The 22770-nt window shown below is 46.9% G+C and overlaps 1 protein-coding gene across 6 annotated transcripts in view; it reads right to left on the bottom strand.

Annotated features, from left to right (window-relative positions):
• Positions 1-2876: 2876 nt before the first annotated feature.
• Positions 2877-22770, bottom strand: part of PHACTR1 (phosphatase and actin regulator 1) — a 697605-nt gene continuing 677711 nt past the window's right edge. For 4 of the 6 annotated variants that reach the window (XM_049883909.1, XM_049883923.1, XM_049883902.1 and 1 more), the window contains 4 exons: positions 19173-19234; positions 13358-13498; positions 8007-8083; positions 2877-6540 (listed from right to left, as the gene is read on the bottom strand). In XM_049883909.1, the coding sequence (XP_049739866.1) occupies positions 6525-6540; positions 8007-8083; positions 13358-13498; positions 19173-19234 (296 nt within the window). In that variant the 3' untranslated portion in view covers positions 2877-6524. The remainder of the gene's footprint in view (positions 6541-8006; positions 8084-13357; positions 13499-19172; positions 19235-22770) is intronic. The other 2 variants (XM_049883943.1, XM_049883933.1) reach the window with 2 other exon arrangements.

Below are 22770 nucleotides of genomic sequence, written 5' to 3'. Positions count from 1 at the left end.
TCTGAAGAGTTGGCTTTGGGAATGGTTCCAGTCTTGGGCTAAGAGAGGGTCTGGGGGCCATGCCCTCTGGGGTCCTTCTAGTTTCAGTCAGACCATTAACTCTGGTCTTTTTTTTTTTTATTGAGCTTTAAGTGAACATTTACAAATCAAGTCAGTCTGTCACATATAAGCTTATATACACCTTACTCCATACTCCCACTTACTCTCCCCCTAATGAGTCAGCCCTTCCAGTCTCTCCTTTCATGACAATTTTGCCAGTTTCTAACCCTCTCTACCCTCCTATCTCCCCTCCAGACAGGAGATGCCAACACAGTCTCAAGTATCCACCTGATAGAAGTAGCTCACTCTTCATCAGCATCTCTCTCCTACCCATTGTCCAGTCCCTTCCATGTCTGATGAGTTGTCTTCGGGAATGGTTCCTGCCCTGGTCCAACAGAGGTTTGGGGACCATGACCCCCGGGATTCCTCTAGTCTCAGTCAGACCATTAAGTCTGGTCTTTTTATGAGAATTCGAGGTCTACATCCCACTCCTGTCCTGCTCCATCAGGGATTCTCTGTCATGTTCCCAGTCAAGGCAGTGATGGGTTGTAGCCAGGCACCATCTAGTTCTTCCAGTCTCAGGCTGATGTAGTCTTTGATTTATGTGGCCCTTTCTGTCTCCTGGACTCCTAATTACTTTGTATCTTTGGTGTTCTTTATTCTCCTTTGCTCCAGGTGGGTTGAGACCAATCGATGCATCTTAGATGGCTGCCTGCTAGCGTTTAAGACCCCAGATGCCACTCACCAAAGTGGGATGCAGAATGTTTTCTTAATACATTTTGTTATGCCAGTTGACCTAGATGTTCCCTGAAACCATGGTCCCCAGGCCCCCACCCCTGCTACTCTGGCTGTATTCAGGGAACTTCTTTGCTTTTGGTTCTTATCTACTATCTAATTAGTGAAAACCCCTCTCCCACCCTCCCCACCCTCATAACCATTAAAGAATATTTTCTTCTGTGTTTAAACTATTTCTGGAGTTCTTATAATATTGGTCTCATACAATATTTGTCCTTTTGCAACAGGCTGATTTCATTCAGCATAATGCCTTCCAGATTCCTCCATGTTATGAAATGTTTTCACGGGTTCATCATTCTTTTATCATTGCGTAGTATTCCACTGTGTGAATATACCATAATTTATTTATTTATCCATTCATGTGTTGATGGACACCTTGGTTGCTTCCATCGTTTTGCTATTGTAAACAGTGCTGCAAAGAACACGGGTGTGCATATATCTGTTTGTGTAAAGGCTCTTATTTCTCTAGGATATATTCTGAGGAGTGGGATTGCAGGATCATATGGTAGCTCTATTTCTAGATTTTTAAGGAACCGCCAGATTGATTTCCAAAGTGGTTGTACCATTTTACATTCCCACCAGCAGTGTATAAGTGTTCCAGTCTCTCCACAACCTCTCCAACACTTATTATCTTGTGTTTTTTGGATTAATGCCAGCCTCATTGGGGTGAGATGGTATCTCATTGTAGTTTTGATTTGCATTTCTCCAATGGCTAGTGATTGTGAGCATTTCCTCATGTATCTGTTAGCTACCTGAATGTCTTCTTTAGTGATGTGTCTGTATCCTTTGCCCATTTTTTAATTGGGTTATTTGTCTTTCTGTTGTTGAGTTTTTGCAGTACCATGTAGATTTTAGAGATCAGACGCTGATCAGAAATGTTGTAGCTAAAAACTTTTTCAACCCTGAGTGATTTAACAAGAGGTTAATTTATATTCATTATTCCCAGATTGGAGTTCCTGGGTTATATAAGCAGTTACCAAGCTCTGCTGCCAATCAAAAGGCTGGAGGTTCGAGTCTACCCAGAGACACCTCAGAAGAAAGACCTTGCAATCTAATTCTAAAAAAACAGCCATTGAAAACCGTATGAAGCATAGTCCTCTGACATACATGGGTTTACCATGCATTTGAATTGATTCAATGGCAATTTTTTCTTTTTTACTCCCAGGTTAGTAAAGGACAGCATTGATACTCTTACAGAATATAAAATATTCCTGTAAAAATATTAGGAAGGTAAAAGGTCCTAGTATTAAAAAATTATCTGGATAAATGGTAACTTTGGTGAAGGGTAAGACAGTACACAATACTGGGGAAGCCAGCACAGCCTGTACAAGGCAAGGTCATGGAAGCTCCATAGACACATCCAAACTCCCTGAGGGACCAAATTGTTGGGCTGAGAGCTGTGGGGACCATGGTCTCGAGGAACATCTAGTTCAACTGGCATAACTTAGTTCATAAAGAAAATGTTCTACATTCTACGTAAGTGAATAGCGTCTGGGGTCTTAAAAGCCTGTAAGTGGCCATCTAGGATACTCTACTGGTCTCACCCCTTTAGGAGCAAGAAGGCATGAAGAAAACTAAGACACAAGGGAAAGATTAGTCAGAGGGACTAATGGACCACACCTACCACGGCCTCCAACATATTGAGTCCAGTACTAGATGGTGCCTGGCTACCACCACTGACTGCTCTGACAGGGATCATAATAGAGGGTCCTGGACAGAGGTGGAGAAAAATGTAGAACAGAATTCTAACTCAAAAAGAAGGACCAGACTTGCTGGCCTGACAGACTGGAGAAACCCTGAGAGCATGGCCCCTGGACACCCTTTCAGCTCATTAATGAAGTCACTACCGAGGCTCACCCTTCAGCCAAAGATTGGACAAGCCCATGGAACAAAACGAGATTAAAGGGGTGCACCAGCCCAGGAGCAAGGACTAGAAGGCAAGAGGGGACAGGAAACCTGGTAATAGGGAACCCAAGTTTAAGAAGGGAGAGAGTTGACATGTTGTGGGTTTGTTAACAAATGTCACAAAACAATATGTGTATTAAAAAAAAAAAGAAGAGAATGATCTAGGAATTCACTGATGTGCAAGAATCCTTCCTTCCCCAGTAACACCAGATCCATGAGGTTTTCCTGCATCTCGGGCCACACATACTGTTTTGCAGATGAGCTGACTTCCCTCTTGCCCCCAGCTCCCCTCCCCAGCCAAAGTATTTTGGGAGGTTCCTGCTTAGTGGTTGATAAAGCACACAAGAGTCATGGAAATGATTTTTTTTTTTTTAACTTTTTTTGTTGTTTTTAAAGAAACTGCATACATCATCAGAGACGAACAATAATTTAAGTACCATGCAGTTTCTGTATGTACAAAACCTAGGCCATAGAGATCCAGTTTCATTTGTATTCTATTTACATTGTCTTCTTCATACAACCATCATCTGTTACATTACAACACAGGAGAGCAGGGACCAAGTCACCGCGTGCACTCCTATACAAGGACAGACTATGTACAGACACCCCATCAGCAACTGGGAAAAGCCACTGGTTTGGGGGCTAACAGACATGTGGGAAGGAAGAGTCATGTAAGGTGACCTTTGCTCCCTGCCTGGCTGCGTGCAGGGAGATCCTGATAGTCCATTCATGGAAGTAAACACCACGATTTTCATCCAGTAAATAGAAATACACGTTCGTAAGCGGGAGAAAAATAAACTCGGAGGTTTTCATCACATTTACTGTCACGCTGCTTGGTTTCTCTAATCTGACATAAAGGCTAACATTTTAAAAGGTTTATAGGGCTGTTGAGAGCCTCTGGGGGGGAGGGGATCGGCAATTGTGAAAACGCGAATAGGCCAATGGCAGTCTCTTCCTTCGGTCACCAAAGGGAGATGGGAGTGTTGGGGCAATGTCTACTTTTGAGAGGGAAACATTTGTTTTGGGACATTTCACATTTTCCTCTCATGCTAATCCAAATGACAAAACGCTCCGCTGTGAATTTTTCTGCGCAAAATAAAGCTTGACTTGAAAACTGCAGCTTTTTCAGAAAAGGGGTGTGTTTTAAACTGCCTAGCCTACTTCGCTTTTCCTAATTAATGTCAAATTGCCATCTTAGAAAGTAACACAAATTGCTTCAGTTGTCATAACAATGTGGCAAAAAAATAAAGAAAAAAATGGATATAGACTTCTCTAAAGACCTCGTGGGTTTAAGAAAGTGAAAACGCAGCTCAGGGCCTGCCTGCCTGCAGTCCGTGGAGGTTGCTGAGCCTGCTTCAGAGTCACTTCAAATAGGCTTGAGACCACCGCCCGGATGGCAGGTGCACTGTCAGGGGCCTGGGAGGCACTCACCCCTGACTCTGCAAGTGACTTCTGGAAAAGGTGCTGTGCGAGAAGAGAAGGGTGCATTTTTCCCTGTTTCTTCCACACATCAAGTGGGCTGCAGCCACAGGGCACTTTGGGCGGAAGAATCGATTTGGGTGTTAGCTCCCAGGGAATTTCAAGGGCCCAAGCACCAAGGCCAGCAGAGGAGCCATTGGCATTGGTGGGAGGAGGCAGTCTGTTGAATGGTCTTTCCCTTAGGACTCGCTCCTTAGCCAGGGGAGGGCCGTGGGTCAGGCCAAGGCGAGCTATGCTGCCTGAGACATGGCGGCAAGTTGGGGGAAACCCTACCTCCACGCCGGGCCGCAGGCATCTCTCCCTGGGACAAGGGCCCTTCGTGGAGAAGCCAAACGAAAGAGCCTTCAATCTTTCGTCATTCCATATGCACATTCAAACGTCAGTAAGCCTTTTGGGAAGATTGTATTTACAGCCACGTGAAAATCCAGACCACATTTTCCCTGAACGATACTTCTCCCCAAGGCAGTAACTATTCAGATCCAACATTCAAAGAAAGGTTTCTTAACGGTGCCCTCCTTGGGCGGGGCAGCAGCGTGCTTGCTCCAGGTGCAGGCAGAAAGCCTTGACAGCTTCCCACGGCTGGTGGGCACTGCCTTCAAGAACTGCCCTGAGCTCTCCAAAAAATGTGCACAGCTCCTGGGCCAGCACCAACCTCTGAGGAGTTAATGCCTGCGTAGAATGAAATGGCCTCACTGATACGGGCTCGTGCTCAGAGGAACCTGCGTCCTACAGGCTCATGGTGGGGGACAGGTACCTCTGTGTCCGAGAGGGCCAAGCTGCCATATTTCTAAGTCCTGGGCACCTGTGGCGGAGAGCTCACCATTCCCAGAAGAGCCGTGGCAACTATGAAACCACTACAGAAGGCTGGGCAGAGCTTTGGGGTGGGGGACCCACTAGCTCTGTCAGGAAAGAAAACCAAAAAGGCTGCAGCAGGGCTCATTTTGACACTTGCTGGGGTTTTAGGAGCTGTCCTTCCCCTCACTGCATAGCCACCCCCGGTATTCCTCGGCTAACTGGCTGCTGCCTTTCTGGGGTACCGTGTGTGTAGGCGAGTTGTACATACATCCCAACCACTCTCGTTGGAGATCTACCTCTCCAATCAGCATCTTGAAGGAGAGGAAGGATTCTGTCTGGATAACTAGGAGCAGGAAGGTCCACCACGGGCAGGCAAGGCTGGTGTTGGTGGCTGTATGAGTCTGGCAGATGCCTAACTCTGGGACTTCTCCACAGAAATGCTCCAGTGCAGAAAAAGGAGAAGAGAAAGGCACCCAGTGATCTGGGGTACCAGTCCATCTGCAACTGGAAAGCCAGTCTTATGGGAATGGTTTCTGGCTAACATGCACTGGTTGGTCCCATACTCAGAAGCCATTAACTTCTAAGACATACAACCTCCAGCCTGGGGCACACAGAGAAAATGAAGGACAGTAGCCAAGCAGAGTTTCTTACCCAAGCCTGCATGCCCTCAATATGGTCCTTCTGCTCATAAGCATGTATGCTCTGCCCTACAAGTACCTTAGCAATGGCTGGTTGTGTGTACAAGATCATTTGGGACATTTGGCTTTCCTAACAAGGGTGGGTCAATTAATGGGAATGGAGAAGATGACAACTTTCTCCCCTAAACTAAAGCTTCCTGGACCAGGGGGACAGGACAGGCGCTCAGCACCAGTCTCCCCCTCCCAGAGCACATACACTTTAAGACCAACAATCAACTAGACTCACCCAGATCAGGGCCCTTCCTTTTTTGTTCACTGTGTGGAAGATGGTCTGAAAGGAGAGTAAGGACAGGGACAACTGAGAACAACGTTCCCTCTCAGCATCACTCTTCTACGGTGCCCCCAAACCAGACACTACATTTGGACCAAGTGCGTTTGGCCAAGTCTCGAAGGCCAACCAGTCATCCTCAGATTAAATCCACCACCTCAGCTTTCTTTGGACTCAGGTGACAGACACTTGTGAGTAGGGGGCTCACTGAAGAGTGAACAACATGGTGCCTGCTGGGCCTGGATGGGGAGCACAAGGGCAGCTCTGCATGCTGGACCCTGCCGGGGCCCTAGGGCCCACCGCAGGGCAGGAGACGTTTCAGGAGCAGAAGTGGTGTCAGCAGCTCTGAGCACGGAGTGGTCGCTATCATATCTTCACAAATGTAATCCTGATTGTGTTTCCTTTTATTTTTTTTCTTTTTCTTCTTAAAAAAAGGCAGTTCAGAAGAATTACATCATAATGGGGACGTGAATAAATACCAGCACTTATGGTTCTTATAAATTTATGTTTTGAAGACAGCATAGCACTCAGGAGGAATTTGACTGTTAAGGTCGGTGGAACCTAGAAAACAAACAGATCGAGATGGACAGGCTGTCAGATGTGTGAGGTTTAACAATCCTGCCTAACCATCCTCAGACTCCTTGTTCCTCACAGCAACAGCCACAGGCATGTCCCCGCACGAGCTTCCGCAAGCACTTGATTGCCATTGAATTCACCTATGGTTCTAGGTTTTGGTTTAATCTGAGGCTCCTGGGGGCAAAACAGGATGGCCCTGGTGGTCCTCAGCTCACATTGTCAGGCTGGATTCAGCAGCAGGGAGAACCCAATCTCGCATCTGAGTCCAAGCACTAAATACTGTATATATCAAACCTGTTGCCGTGGAGTCAATTCCAACTCCTAGCAACCCTGTGGGACAGGGTAGAACTGACCCATAGGATTTCCAAGGCTGTAATCTTTACGGAAGCAGACTGATACATCCTTCTCCGAGGAATAGCTGGTGGGTTCGAACCACTGACCTTTTGGTTAGCAGCCAAACGCTTAACCACTGTGCCACCTGTTAAAACCCCATTGCTGTCAAGCCGATTCCGACTCATAATGACCCTGTAAGACAAAGTAGAACTGCCCCATAGGGTTTCCAAGGAGTGGCTGGTGAATTTGAACTGCCGACCTTTTGGATAGCAGCCAATCTCTAAGCCACTGTGCCACCGGAGCTCCTAGATATACTACGTATAATGGCTAAGTCTCATTTCTCTGAAGATTTGCCAAAGGAGAGTTGTAAGAATGAAGTCAGTGGCTCTGTCACTACGCAGCTATGTGGCCCTGCATGCCTACTGCTGTTGAGTCAACTCCGACTCATGGTGACCCCATGTGTTACCGAACAGAGCTCTGCTCCATAGGTTTTCTTGGCTGTAATCTACATGGAAGCAGTTCACCAAACCTTTCTTCCACAGCACTGCTGGATGGGTTCTAACTGCCAACCTGTGAATTAGTAGTCTAGTGCAAACCATTTGTGCCACTGAGGGATGACGTGACTCTCCCCATGCCTCAATTTCCCCAAATATCACCACACAGGACTGTGGAAGAATGACATGGAATATTAGATGGAAACCCACTTTGGAAGTGCCACGTGGATTTGGTACTTTGCCCAAGTTTGGCCTCTGCTGACTGGCTGTACCTTGGCAATGATCTTTTCTCTTCTGCTTACGTTTTCACAAAAGTCCACTGTGGGGTTATTGTAATTTGGGCACTCATTGCTCTTCTGTTTGAATGAATTAAAAACCAGGCTTTCAGAGAGCTACTTTTAGCTGGTGGCTTTAATGTTCCTTGGGTTTCCCCTGATAAAAGTCATAGCACAAACTAATCTCAGCAACCTGAAGTGTAACTTCACGTTAACCTTTTTACCATCTTGGCCCCACAGCACACACCAAACCATTTGTGATCCAGAGGGGTACAGGATAGTTGGATTTGGAAGTCAACATTGCTTACTAGCAATTTGGGGGAAAAACAAAAACAAATGCAATACTAACCTTGTTAAATGTCTACTCAATTCATGAACTTCCATTTCAGTGCTTTTAAATTCATTGAGCTCCTTCCGAATGGCAGCCTGAAATGAGACACACCTATAAATATACCGAAGAGGCAGATGGAAAAGAATTTGCTTTTTATTTCTAAGGATATTTTCTTCTTCTTAAGCAAAGCCATATAAAAATGTAAAATGGATTCCTGCACTAGAAGAAAAAAAAAAAAAAAATCACCTGAAATGTCCTTTGGGACCTACCAAGCATCTGCCTCCCCCTAAATCTAAATTGCAGACGACGACAGGCTATTGGCCCAGGTGTAGTTTTCCTCCTCTCCTCCCAGAGCTGTTCCCTCTGCACATCAACACCACATGCACACCTCCCCAGATGAACTGCAGCTCCACTCCAGGGGTCCCAGGCACAGATTTCAGTGCCAGCAGCTCATCTTCCTTAGGTAAACAAACTAAGCTGATCAAAGCCCCAGAGATACCTCAGAACGGTTATGCCTGGAAAGGGTGGCTACTACCTGTCTATCACCTGTGGTGGCTTATGTGTTACTGTGATGCTGGAAGCTATGCCACCGGTATTTCAAACACCAGCAGGGTCACCCATAGTGGACAGGTTTCAGCAGAGCTTCCAGACTAAGAGAGACTAGGAAGAAAGGCCTGGTGATCTCCTGAAAATTATCCAGTGAAGACTCTGTGGATCACAACTTTTCAGACTGACCGATATAGTGCTGGAAGATGAGCCCCCTAGGTTGGAAGGTACTCAAAATACACAGTGGCTGCACCAGTGGACTCCAGCATACCAATACCATGTATATGGTGCAGGACCAGGCAATGTTTTGTTCTGTTGTACGAGGTGTCATCATGGGTCAGAGCCAACTCAATGGCAACTAACAACAACAGAAAGGGTGGATCAAATTCCCCAACCAAATGAAGAGAATGGGTGATGGCCAGTTCCTACTTTCCCCTTGATCTATAAAGCCTCAGTGATATCTTTCACCGTCCAGGGTATGGGATATATTTTGAGTAAGCACCAATATTCTGAGACAACCCTGAAAGCCTTATCCCTATAGCACAGCCCACCGATGTGGCTGCAGCTGAGGAAGGAGGCTGGGTAGTCAGGCGGCAAAGAGAGGTACCTCGTGACCCAGGGCGTAGGAGGGACCGAAGTGGAGGTAGGGCTGGGATGGAGATACCCTCACTTTGTCCCTAGGCCTGACATTTTAAACACATGCCCTTTGGCTTAGCTCTTTGGTTGGTATTTGTGTTGAAGAGTCTGAGGATGGAAAATCTTCAAGTAGGATCAGAGTGGCTGTCTCAGTTTCGTAACCAAAACCAAACCAAACCTGCTGCTGTTGAGTCAATTCCAAGTCATATAGCGACCCTATAGGACAGGGTAGAACTGTTCCATATGGTTTCCAAGGCTGTAATCTTTATGGAAGCAGACTGCCACATCTTTCTCCCTTGGAGTGACTGGTGTTCGAACCGCCGACCTTTTGGTTAGCAAAAAAAAATCAAACCCCTTGCTGTCAAGTTGATTCCGACCCACAGTGACTCTATAGGACAGAACAGAACTTCCCCATAGGGTTTCCAAGGAGTGGGTGGTGGATTCAAAATGCCAACCTTTTGGTTAGCAGCCAAACACTTAACCATTGCACCACCAGCGAAGCACTTAAACCTCTGCTTCACCAGGGCTCCTTAACAGAATGGTAGGTGCCTTTAAAGAACAGAAATGTACTGTCCCGCAGTTCTGAAGGCTAGTGGTCCAGATCAGGGTATTGGCCTTGTCAATTCTTCTGTGGACTCTGCGAAAGCAGCTGGGCCATGCCTCTCTCTCCTAGCTCCCTGTGGCTCCCAGCAATCCTTGGCTTATAGACACACCTCCACATAAAAACATCTCCCAAAATCTCTGTGTTCATTTTCCTCTTTTATAAGACACCACTCAGATGGGATTAGGTCACTCTATTTCCAAGGAAGGTCACATTCACAGGTACGGGTTTAGGACTTCAGCATCTTTTTTAAGGAACTCAGATCTTGAATTTTAACAAAGAAAATGTGATGAAGATGACTGTATTGTGCACTGATGTGCCACTTGAACATTCATGCAGCAGTGTGGACCTCACACTTGTCCCCAAACTCTCTGCTCAAGCTGACTGCCCTGCTGGGAATGGCCTTCTAGCTCCATCTAATTAAATCCTACAAACATCCATTTGGCACCTGCTGTATTCTCCCCTCTCTTCATCACCCTCCCAGACTTCAACATACCTTTTGAGGGGACACAATTCAATCACATCAGTGGCTAACCCTAGCAAAAGAAGGGGCACTCGGGTTTCGAACTAATCAGATGATGTTCAGTATCATGGGGACACCACTTCCTGTTCTTCTGACCCCAACAGCTTTTGAGGAACTAGATACTTTCACTACCCCAACAGCTACGCAGCACTTCAGTGGGGTGCATGTGGGGACATGCTGTATGTGCCTTTGAAATCTGCTAATACCCTCATCTTTGGTAAGCAAGTGTATCACAGTGAAAGCGTGAATAAAAGAAAACAGAAGACAGCCTCTCCTATTCACGTTTCGCTGAGATAGCTGCCTCTCCTGTGGCGGGGCCTGTCTGTCTGTCAGCCTGTCTGTGTGTCGTTTGCACTGTGGGTCAGCCCCTGGGTCGCTCACATGGACTTCTGTGCTGCGGTGAGTGTGAGTGCAGCATTGCACACGAGGTCCCAGTTCCCCGTTCATCAAGGTCTGACGTGGCCCCACCACTTGAGAGGCCATTTCTAGGAGGAAGTCTGTCTGCCTCAGCACTTTGGTCCCACCCAAGTGCAGCAGCTTCCATTCTTCACTTGTGTTTCCTGGAATTCCGATTCAGGGTTGGAGGTAATTCAGCCAGAGTCGGGGCTGTGGAAGATTGTGTATTGTGTAAGAAGGCCATGGGCTGCTAGAACGAATGGGGCAAAAGCAGGACTCTTTGGGAGAGGGCACGCAGTGTACCCCAGGGTCCTCACTTTCAGTCATACATGGGGCATAACCATTTTTCTAGACTATTTGTATAGAGAAAACCCTAGTGGTGTAGTGGTTAAGAGCTATGGCTGCTAACCAAAAGGTCAGCAGTATGAATCCACCAGGCGCTCCTTGGAAACTGCATGGAGCAGTTCTACTCTGTCCTACAGGGTCACTATGAGTCAGAATCGACTCGATGGGCAATTTTTTTTTTTTTACTTTGTATACTTTGGACATGTTGTTAGGAGGGATCAGTCTCTGGAGAAGGACATCATGCTTCGCAAAGTACAGGGTCAGTGGAAAAGAGGAAGACCCTCAATGAGGTGGATTGACCCAGTGGCTGCAACAATGGGCTCGAGCATAACAACGATTGTGAGGATGCTGCAGGGCCAGGCAGTGTTTCGTTCTGTTGTGCATAGGGTCGCTACAAGTTAGAGCCGACTGGACGGCACCTAACAAGAACAACAACAACATAGAGGCCCTTAGCCTTCCAGGACCTCATGGACTAGAATTACAAAGGATTCCCAAGCAGAGGTTCATTTTGATCCTTGATTTAATGGCAAGCTAAGAATGAGTTAACCTTTGCATTGCTGCATTTCTTATTGCAGTCGACAAATCTCTCAGTGAAAATGCATTTCTCAGGTGAGACTCTGGCTTGATTTCTTTGAGCACGTCATCAACTGATAGAAAAGGCCATGGTAAAGGACATGTGTTATAGCTTGAATTGTGTCCCCCCAAAATGTGTGTCAACTTGGCTAGGCCCTGATTCCCAGTATTGTGTGGCTGTCCTCCATTTTGTGATCTGATGTGATTATCCTATGTGTTATAAATCCTAACCTCTATGACATTAATGAGGCAGGATTAGAGACAGTTATGTTAATGAGGGGGAACCATGGTGGTGTAGTGGTTAAGTGCTACGGCCGCTAACCAAAGTGTCAGTAGTTTGAATCCTCCAGGCGCTCCTTGGAAACTCTGGGGCAGTTCTACTCTGTCCTATAGGGTCGCTATGTGTCGGAATCGACTCGATGGCACTGGGTTTGGTTTGGTTGGTTTTATGTTAATGAGGCAGGACTCAATCTACAGGATTAGGTTGTATCTTGAGTCAATCTCTTCTGAGATATAAAAGAGACAATCGAGCAGAGAGGAGAGGGACCTCCTATCACCAAGAAAGAAGAGCCAGGAGAATAGCCTGTCCTTTAGACCTGGGTTCCCTGCTCTGAGAAACTCCTAGACCCAAGGAAGGACTGATGACAAGGACCTTCCCCCAGAGAAAACAGAGAGAGAAAGACTTCCCCAGGAGCTGGCATCCTGAATTCGGACTTCTAGCCTCTCAGCCTGTGAGGGAATAAATTTGTTTGTTAAAGTCATCCACTTGTGGTATTTCTGTTATAGCAGCACTAGATAACTAAGACAGAATTTCGTAAAGTAAGAGGTCAGTGAAAACGAGGGAAACCCTCAATGAGATGGACTACCACAATAGCCACAACAGCGGACTCACAAAACTACAATCACGGGGATGAGGCAGGATCGGGCGACGTTTTGTTCTGTTGTACATGGGGACACCATGAGCTGGAGCTGACTCCCTGGCAACTGTCAACGCCAAAGTATTATTCTTCTTGTTTCCCAAACTGATGAGAGTTTTTTCATGCGGTAGCACATGTTCTGCCACGTTTCTGTGATCTGCGTCCTAGTTCTCCTACTAGGTGGCAAGAACCCTAAACACAGCAACCCTGTCGGCTTTGCGGTTTGCAAGTCCACCCCTGGGTGCTCTTGATGTGGAAGGTCTGAGATAAGCCTGGACCCTGGGGCCTCATGCCCTTGACCTGTCTAGTGTCTATACAACTGCTAGTCTGTTTCTCTGGGCACAGCCTGAGTGCCGCTCTTCCTCTTTCTGTACCCAAAAAAACCTATTGCTGTCGAGTTAATTCCGACTCATAGTGACCCTATAGGACAGGGCAGAACTGCCCCATAGGGATTCGAAGGAGTGGCTGGTGGATTCGAACTGCCGAGCTTTTGGTTAGCAGCCGAGTTCTTCACCACTATGCTGCCAGGACTCCTCCTGTACAGCAGGCTCAATATGATATGCCTGTCCTGTGCACCCTACGAGTAGTGAACAAGAACTGCAGTGGCCTCTGGAGCCCTTGGAGGAAGGTGGTGGGGAGCAGCACCATCAGCCATGCAGCCGGCGCTTTGCACTCAATTACTGAGGCTGCGGCTAAGGCTTTGTTGCTGGTCTCATTACAGGCTCCCCAGCAGCAGGCGAGAAATCCAATATAAGAGGCAAAGCAGGGTATGGGAAACCTGCCTGTGTTCCAGCTGTCCCCCCTCCCGCTCTCCTCCCCCAGCCAGGTTTACTTTGTCGGCAGCAGTGAGGCGGGTCCAGGGCTTGTCGGCCCTCCGGTCATAGTCCTGAGCATCTGCCACCTCCACGTAGTCACTGAAGCGGATGAGGATCTTCCGCTCCCGAAGTTCTTCCACCGTGGGCCTTTGGCTGAGCTGCAGCGAGGGAGAGAGAAGGAACCAGTTAACCGGAGAAGGTTAGGTCATCAGGAGGCAGGGCCCCGGTGAGGACCCAGGGCACCTGACTCCTGGACCTGGGGCTCTTCTAGGACTCTCAAAGAGAGCTTTATTATCCCTTGTGACACCTCCAGGCCCATGCCGATAGACAGCCACTCCATCTCTTTCTTAATAACACTGGACATCTCGGTCTTTAAAAGCAGCTTGTCTTTTCTGTGTGGGTGTGGGTATCTGTTGTGTGTTTTCTGCATCTGTCCTTTGTCTTCCATCAAGCGACAGGAAACTTACACAGTGAGGTTGTCTTGTTTTGGATTTGTGAGTCTGTATTTGTGTGCCAAGTTTAGTGCTCTCTGCAAGATGGGTCTGTAATAGGTCGTTTGCGTGTGTTTCAGACACAACAAAGTGTATGTGCGAACAGTATGCAAACTCTGGGGCCTGCAGCAATGGTGATATGCCAGCTTATGGGGTCAGAAGACCCTGCTAATGGTCTTCTCAGAAGTTCAAATGAAAGGTGAGTCCCCAGATGCAGAGCTGAGTGGAGCATGGCCACGTTTGTGCCAGTTAGACTCAGGGGTGGCCTGCTAGACAGGTCTGTGCTGAGGAATGCGACAGATAAAAGGAGAATTCATATCGACGTAGCCATCTCCCAATGCCACCCACGAGCACCCTTCTTTGTACTTGAACAGTGTAAGGCTCACATTCCTATCATCTCTTCTTGTCACTAGCTGTATTTCTTCTGGAGCAACACAGTTGCTTGCTCTTTAAGATGTTGTCAATTTGTGTCCAACTGACATTATTTAAAAGCCATTCTTCCTCTAAGCCCTCAACTGTATTTAATTCTATTAATAGGAGACGGAGTCAGAGAGAATTTTACCACTAAGGCCTGTAAAAGGAATAAACACCAGTGAGTCCAAACCACCCTGGCTGTTCTGAGTCTTCATCATGCTGCTGTCATACACCCTGGGCTGGTGCCGAAACATTCCACCTGGCTGCCAGGTGGCTTACTATGCAAAAGGGTAATTAAGTGATTGCCTGGCTGGCATTAAACAGAAGAGCGGTGTGGATGACCAGGCACTGCACAGGACCAAGGCAGGCCTGCAGCTCCCTCTGCGGCCAGTGGTGGGAGGATCTGTGAGTGAATCAGAACTAGAGGGCCCACCTGCATGGAGATGCATACAGACCCCCCTCAAAGTGGTTCTGGTGGTCCTGAGGTGGCCTTGGTTTTCCTGGGACATGACACTGGACATCACTGCTGGCCTGTCGCAGGAAACAACAGGGTGCAGCTAACACACTTGACTGTTAGCCGTAAGGCTGGTGGTTTGAGCCCACCCAGAGGCACCTTGGAAGAAAGGCTTGGTGATCTACTTCCAAAAAAATCAGCCATTGAAAACCCACAGTTCTACTCTGACACACATGGGGTCACCATGAGTTGGAGTCAACTTTATAGCAACTTTTTTTTTTTAATGGCTGTAAACAAATATGGAAACCCTGGTGGCGTAGTGGTTAAGTGCTAGGGCTGCTAACCAAGAGGTTGGCAGTTTGAATCCACCAGGCGCTCCTTGGAAACTCTATGGGGCTGTTCTACTCTGCCCTATAGGGTCACTATGAGTCGGAATCGACTCGACGGCAGTGGGTTTGGTTTTTTGGTTTTGGGTAAACAAATATGGCAGTCCATTCTGAATCCAAGAGGTAAGTTTTTGTACTATAACTGAAACACACGAAAACTCAATGTTTATCATATTTATCCCAGATAAACAAAAACTCCCACTCAAAATCCTCAGCTTGTGTTCCTCAGGACTAGCAAGATTTACCCCAGGGGTTATACAAATACTGTCATTCTCTAAGTGGGCCATGACATGTAAAAGGTTACCAAGTATGGACTTTCAGATCTGTTTTCATGGAACTCATGATCTGGATTTCACTAATCGCTTCTCTGCGGCAGGCTCTGGAGTAAATAGAAAACTCAGTGCAAGATGTGAAGGTCAGGGATTCGTTTTCATCCCTGAATCCCTTGGAGGCCTTGGACAGGACCTGTCTCTGCAAAGGAGGCAGGCGAGCAGCCCTAGGGTGATGAGGAAATGGGGGGATGGACTGACTTCTGCTGCTGGACCACTCTCTGGTGGTGCATGGACCGAGTAGTAAATGCTGCCAGGATTCTCATCCATGAGTTGGTGGCATCATGTTTCAATCTGTGGCAGCAATGATGCCACTTGCAACCAAATACTCAACAAAAAAGTAAATTAACTGAGACTCAAATTCCATTATTAATAAATCCCTTTCTCCTTTCCTTCTTTTCTACCTCTTCCTCTCTCCTCTGTCTGCCTGCCTCTTTACCTACCTATCTTTCCCTCTCTCCCTCTTGTCATCCATCCATCCGTCCGTCTGTTCATCCATCCATCCACCTGGATGGTGCAAGCAGTTTGCCATAGGCTGCTAACCTAAAGGTTCCAACCCACCCAGCAGCTCTGCAGAAGAAAGGCCTGGTAAACTGTTTTGTAAAGATTACAGCCAAGAAAACCCAGTAGAGAAGCTCTACTCCATAACATAGGGGTCTCCATGAATCTGGGGGCAGTTTGACAGCTGCTAACAACAACAACAAATCTCTCTTCTCTACCTTTTTTTTTAGGGAGAGGCAGGCATTTTTCAAAAGACAAAAAAAAAAAAAAGAAAAAAATACAATTTTTAGGTTAGTCTCAATTTGGTGAAAGAAAATCACTAGTCTCTTTCTATCAGCATCAGCTACTGTGTTTTATTTTTCTCACGAGCACATTAAAATTAAATGGAATTTTATTGAGGAAATCCTTGGGCAGAGGGTGAGTAATGAGAAGCAGCCACCCGCCCTGGCAGCTGGTCTCGGTGTGATAAAGGGTCCAGAGGAAACAACTGGCCCAGAGCCAGGAAGCAGCGTGGACTCCCGACCTCCATAGGCTCTGCATCTCTGCCTACAAACACAGACGTGGTCAGGTCACCGCTTCCCCGTCCTTCCCTCACACAGTTAGCCCTTCACACAGCTCATTATTTGCAGTTCCCTGATCCAGTCCCATGGGAGGGCGAATGCAGAAATTACAGCGGCTTCCCTGGGAGGAGAAAGGTAAGGTAACCAAGAGGAGAAAGAGGCATTTATCTTGCCTTAGAGACCTACGAACACTGGGCTAGGCGGGGGCAACTATCCCTAGCATTACCCACCTAAGGGGAGACAGGTGTGGGAAGGACCTCCCTCCATCACCCTGTGCTAAATTACACAATTAGTCAAGTTTTTCTCTGTGAAATCTTATAGTCTTCTTTAAGAGATAAGCATTAAATGAAAGTCTCAGTATTTTTCTACTATTAGCTTTTGGTAAGAAATCTAAAATTTTGGAGAATGTTTGAGTCCCCGCAATAACTCCAATGAACTTCACGAAGACCTGACTTAAACATTTTTCTGAATGTCTAAATCTCTCTGCATTGTAAATGCCAAGTCATCACCAGCCTCCTTTTCACACCCCAGTCATTTAGGGTAACCAGCGATGCGTCCTGATGCTCAGGAAAAAATATGCCCTGCCCTCCGTCCAAATACAGGTAGTTTCTTAAGGATGTAGAGAAAGGCCCTCAATGAGATGGACTGACACGGCGGCTGCCACAGTGGGCTCAAACATAGTGACGATTGTGGGCACGGCGCAGGACCAGGCAGTGGTTTGTTCTGCTGTACATGGGGTCACTGAGTCAGAACTGACTACACAGCGCCTAACAACAACAATAAAGAGTTAGATTTGGATGGGGTGAGGGCAATTCGTTGAAGTGAGGTAATTTAGCGCTTGTTTGGAGTCCCTGAGTAGTGCAAATGGTTAACATACACTCAGCTGTTAACCAAAAGGTTGGAGGTTTGAGTTTACCCAGAGGTACCTCCAAAGAAAGGCCTTGTGATACACTTCAGAGAAATCAGCCATTGAAAACCTCATGGAGCACAGTCCTACTCTAACACACACGGGGTTGCCGTGAGTCAGAATCGACTCAACTGTTTTTTCTAGTCGTCACCAGGATGACACACCACCAGGATGACACTGCCGTGTCACCTGATCTTTCAGGCACTTGCTTATCTTACTCCTTTTAATTGGGCTGACATTTGGCTTGTCGCTGGATGTTTGGGATGCTCTAAGGTAGAGAAAGTATTATTGAGAAATACAAATCATCACCTTCAATAAATGCTATGATATTTTCCAATCTCTGAATTTCTTCCTTTGCATAATATCTGTGGGGTGAAAAATCTAGTAATAAACCTCTTTGAAATGAATTTTAATGGGTCTCTTAACGGTCTCTGAGATTTGACTTATGTTTCTCTCAAGACAGTCACTGTAGCAGGCCGACTGTTGGCCAAAGTATATTATTCAATCTTGTGTGTCATTGATTAAACTTGTCAACATCATCCAAGAATACCCTCAAATTAGTCCAAAGGACTAATGGACCACATCTACCACAGCCTCCACCAGACTGAGTCCAGCACAACTAGATGGTGCCTGGCTACCACCACTGACTGCTCTGACAGGGATCACAATAGAGGGTCCTGGGCAAAGCTGGAGAAAAATGTAGAACAAAATTCTAACTCAAAAAGAAAGACCAGACTTGCTGGCCTGATGGAGACTGTAGAAACCCTATGAGTATGTCCCCCGGACACCCTACCTGCTCAGTAATGAAGTCACTCCTGAGGTTCACCCTTCAACCAAAGATCAGACAGACCCATAAAACAAAATGAGACTGAAGGGGCACACCAGCCCTGGGGCAAGGACTGGAAGGCAGGAGGGGACAGGAAAACTGGTAATAGGGAACCCAAGGCTGAGAAGGGAGAGTGTTGACATGTCGAGGGGTTGTTAACCAATGTCATAGAACAGTATGTGTACTAACTGTTTAATGAGAAACCCTTTTGTTAACAGAAATGTTCATCTAAAGTACAATTATTTAAGAAAAAAGTCTCAAAAGTGAGCTCAGTTATTAAAGAGGCCACTCATAGAATGAGGTCCACTTGGACCTTTGTTGCACTGCCAACATTTAAATCTGTTTTAGGGTTAAAGGTATATACAAATTCCAGCTTTAGGACTTATCTAAGTAGGTATTTCTCATCAGGTACCTAATTCTGGTTGGCGCTTTTCAAACACCTTCGTCAAATCTGTCAGTACCTTGGGCATTTTCCTAATTCAGTCATTCAGTGTGGATTTAGAACAATAAAGTTAAATAGCTCTCAATAGGCGGGAAACACTACAATGCGAGGCAAGGGAAATTCACACTTTCCCAGGGTCAAAGCCAGTCACCATGGTGCATTCGGACAACTGATACTGATACACATTTCCAGTTGCTTGATGGGATTATACTGAATTTTTAAATTGAAAATGAAATGACACTGAATCCCTTTTTTGAGGTAGGTGGATGTCATACCAGCAAGCAACAGAGAAGGCTGCAGACCATAAGGACTGGGGGCCCTGAGGTGACCGGACCACGGTGTTCCGGGAGGGTTCTGCAGAGTAAAAGAGCTGCACATTCAGACACTGGGGGAGCGGGTCCACCACTCCAGCTCCCAGGGAACCAGGCAGCTGCATGCCACCGAGGCTCATGGAAGGCCACAGGGTGGCGGGTGGGCCTGGCCACCCCAGCCCCAGCCATCGGGCCTAGAGAACCGTCTCACCTTCCGAGTGAGCCTCCTCTTGATCTCTCTCTTCTCCTCCTGTTCCTCCTGTTCATTCCGAGCTGAAAGAAACATTTAAGATGCTTTTGATTCAGGTAAACGGCATCACACACAGCTGCATCCTCTCCACCTTTGCTGGCTCTAGGCAAGTGCCTCACAGCTTGAAAAGTGGAAGAGAGCTCCTGGCCCCTTCCCCAGCCTCCCTTCTGCCTGTGGGGGTGCTGACCTGTAGACCGTCTGCATTGTTTCAAACCTGTGGTGAGCAGGCTGATCTTTTCATTGTGTTTTCTTTATGTCCCACGGGGGTTTCGGGTCCCCAGGCAGAGGTGCTGGGTTGAGAAACATTACTGTAAGGCTAGGGGGTAGGTCTTATAAGAGCTGGCAAGCTGTTAGCAGGGACACAGGCATCTGGGGGGAAGGGAGGCTCTCTTCTCGGGACTGCAGAGGGCCCATTGTGAGGTGGCCTGGTGTCTGGTGCATTGTGGGAGTAGAAAAGACTGGCCCCACGAGGTGCCTGCCCCTTGCTGCAGAGATAGAAAAAGGCAAAGTGCTGGATGGTGCAAATGGTTAAATGCTCACCGGCTAACTAAAAGGCTGGCTGTTCCAGTCTACCCAGAGGTGCCTTGGAAGAAAGGCCTGGTGATCTACTTTTTGAAAAATCAGCCACTGAATACCCTATGGATCACAGTTCTACTCTGACACATATGTGGTCGCCATGAGTCAGAGTCAACTCGATGGCAGCACCTGGTTTTGGTTAGAGCCCGCAGCACTACCAGGAACTTCAAAACGCTCACCTGTAGCAAGCCCTGACTCCATTAATTCTTTGAACCTTCCGAGGAGTCCACAGAGCACGTGAGAGGCCACGATGTGGGGTATAACTGCCTGCATTTAGACTTTGAAGGAGCGTCTTAGGAGAGTATACTTCAGAGCCTATACATTACATTCTCAGCTTAACACGTGGGGCGACTTATTTGTAGGAGTTTTAGGTAAAAAAGGGTCTGGGGAAGGGAGCGGAGATGTGAAGGGCAGAAAATCTGGGCTTATTTAAATTTTAAGTTCCCTGAATGGGCTTGGGGAGATCACTTTCCTTGTGGGCCTCAGGATGGAAGCTTTGATATAAGCCTAGTATTGTCCAACTTGAAGGCAATCATGAAAACCAGCTAGTGTCAAAGCAGTCCTTTGATGCTTGTCCACTGGAGCTTAGAATGGTGTTAGCGAAAGGCAATCACTTCCAGTTGATCTTGGCAGAGGGCTCCTAAGGGTGCCCCAGGCTTTTGTTTTCTCATTTTGAAATCGCTGGTGTTAAATTTGAAAACCCTGGTGGCGTAATGGCTAAGAGCTAGGCTGCTAACTAAAAGGTCAGCAGTTTGAACCCACCAGGTGCTCCTTGGAAACCCTATGGAGGCAGTTCTACTCTGTCCTGTAGCATCGCTATTAGTCAGAATCGACCCGAAGGCAACAGGTTTTTTGGGTTTGGGTGATAAATTACAATTCAGTAACTTAATTAGGTTGTCCTATCAGCGCACAGTGGCTACATTATCCCAGTATAGGACTGGTCTTTAAAAGAGCGAAGCCCCGTGCATAGAAGGGACATGGGACTGTCTGGTAAACTGTCCCTAGTTGCCCCCAGCAGCAGCAACCAGAAATGCAGGCAACTCAGGCTGAAGGCGACAAGACCTCCCATTACGACAAATGATGGGGATTCAGAGTAGAACTCAGGCTCCTGGGCAAGACCCAAGTGGCACAGTTTGGATGCTGTGACCTCATTTGGAGATCAGGGCCTTGTATGGAGGCAGTACAAGAAATGCCCACACCGTGTGATGGGATGGGGTCACCAGAGGGCCCCACTCTCCTTCCCACATGTTGCCTGGTATCTCTACCATCACAGCTCCTTTCTTTGGATTTAAAGGTTTTACCTCCTCCCTTTAAAAATGCAAATTTCTCTTGGATAAAAATAAGTTAAACTGGTTAGCCATTAATACCTTAGTATGAATTAATGTATCAGAGATAAATTGGGAATATCTTAGTACGAATTAATGTATCAGAGACAAACTGGAGACATACAGCAAGCCCTGCCCGGAAGACAGGAGACCCCAGACATTCGTGCAGGTGGGAGGAGGGATGGGAGGAAGTCTAATCTGGAGGGTCAGTGCCCAGGAAGCAGCACTTGGTTAAAATATAAAGAATCACAGAATATGAAGGGCCATGAGGGGCCTATAAGCCCACTAGTGTACTGCTCTTGGCTTATAAATGACGACACAAAAGCCCAGGGAAGTTAACTGGCTAGTCAAAGCTACACAGCTAATTAGTTAGACAACTAATCTCGCTCTTTTTTCCTCACTAGAACACAGTTCAGCTCTTTTTTCCAGAACACGCTGCCCCTTCCCATGCCACCTTCTGATCAGGGCTGGCCCTTCTCATGATTACTGGCTGCTCATCCTGGACTCCAGTCAGGGGATCCCTATACTCTACAGGCCAGTTCTAAGCCACGAAGGATGGCATTCTGGGACACAGCAGGGAAGCCTGCGTTTCCTGTGTGAGTTCCTTATGTCCTTCTGAGGGGCAAGGACACAAATACCACCTATGGAATCTATACCTTTAGTTCAAAGCAATTTACGAACCCAGTGTCATCAATTCTCAGGCAAAGAGTACCAACACAACCCCATCAGGCAACTGGGGGGTGGCCAGGGGAGACCCACGAGGTCATCGCCATGGGCGCCCCCATCAGAGTGATCATTGTGTGCTCAAAGGGGCACTGGGTCTTATTGGCTGCTGAGCAGAGCCCGGGCTGGCTACAGGCCAGGCAGGGTGGGGCTAGGCATCAGACCCAGAACTCAGCTCCACCTCAGGCCCTGGCCTCTTTGTAGCACCCTTTCCCCTCCCCCACCCTCAGAGTGGTTCCTCACAGGCTTTCAAGCACAGAAAATCAGTTTTAGAACAAATTGAGGCTGTTTCCTTATACCAAGAAACAGTTCTTGTTTAACAAGCAAAACAAACCAAAAATAGATTTTAAAAAAAGAAAGAAAACATGTTTAGAAAAACAAAATTCCAGAATTTTAAGTACTGTTATCTGGGGTGGGAGGGTGGGGGGATGGAGATATGTTTTAGAAAATGTTTATGAAAAGTTTATGAAATGAGTAACATGTTTGAAGCTGGTCAAGTTGTTTTTAAAAAAATTTAAATTTTCAAAATTTATCAGTTTTTTTTTTTTTAATTTGCAGCTATTTGGACAGGAAAAGAAGGAACAGAGTCAAAAGGAACAATGGGAATAATCTTATAGCCTCCATTTGGTCCCCTGAATCTAAGCCACCTGTAGATGGCAAAAGTCCAAGGACAATCTCCTCACCTACCCTGCCTGATAAGCCAGAATTGGGAGCTCAGGCCTTCAGGAAGCCTGAGGTGAGCTGGGTAGTTTTAGACCTTCTGTTTCCAAAAACCTCACCCCTGCTGAGATAAGCACTGTTCTCTGAAACCTGAATGAATCTCCCAGAAGTTTTTAGCTCCTTCAGTTGAGAAGTTCAGTCAGAGGCCACAGTGCAGTGGTCTCCACAGGTAAACTGTCCACAGATTCCCTCAGAGGACCACAGATCCAAGTTAT

This window comes from Elephas maximus, chromosome 1 (assembly GCF_024166365.1).
Source record: "Elephas maximus indicus isolate mEleMax1 chromosome 1, mEleMax1 primary haplotype, whole genome shotgun sequence".
Classification (NCBI taxonomy): domain Eukaryota; kingdom Metazoa; phylum Chordata; class Mammalia; order Proboscidea; family Elephantidae; genus Elephas; species Elephas maximus.
Note: the sequence above shows the minus strand (reverse complement) of the source record. Positions and strands in the feature narration are given on the sequence as shown.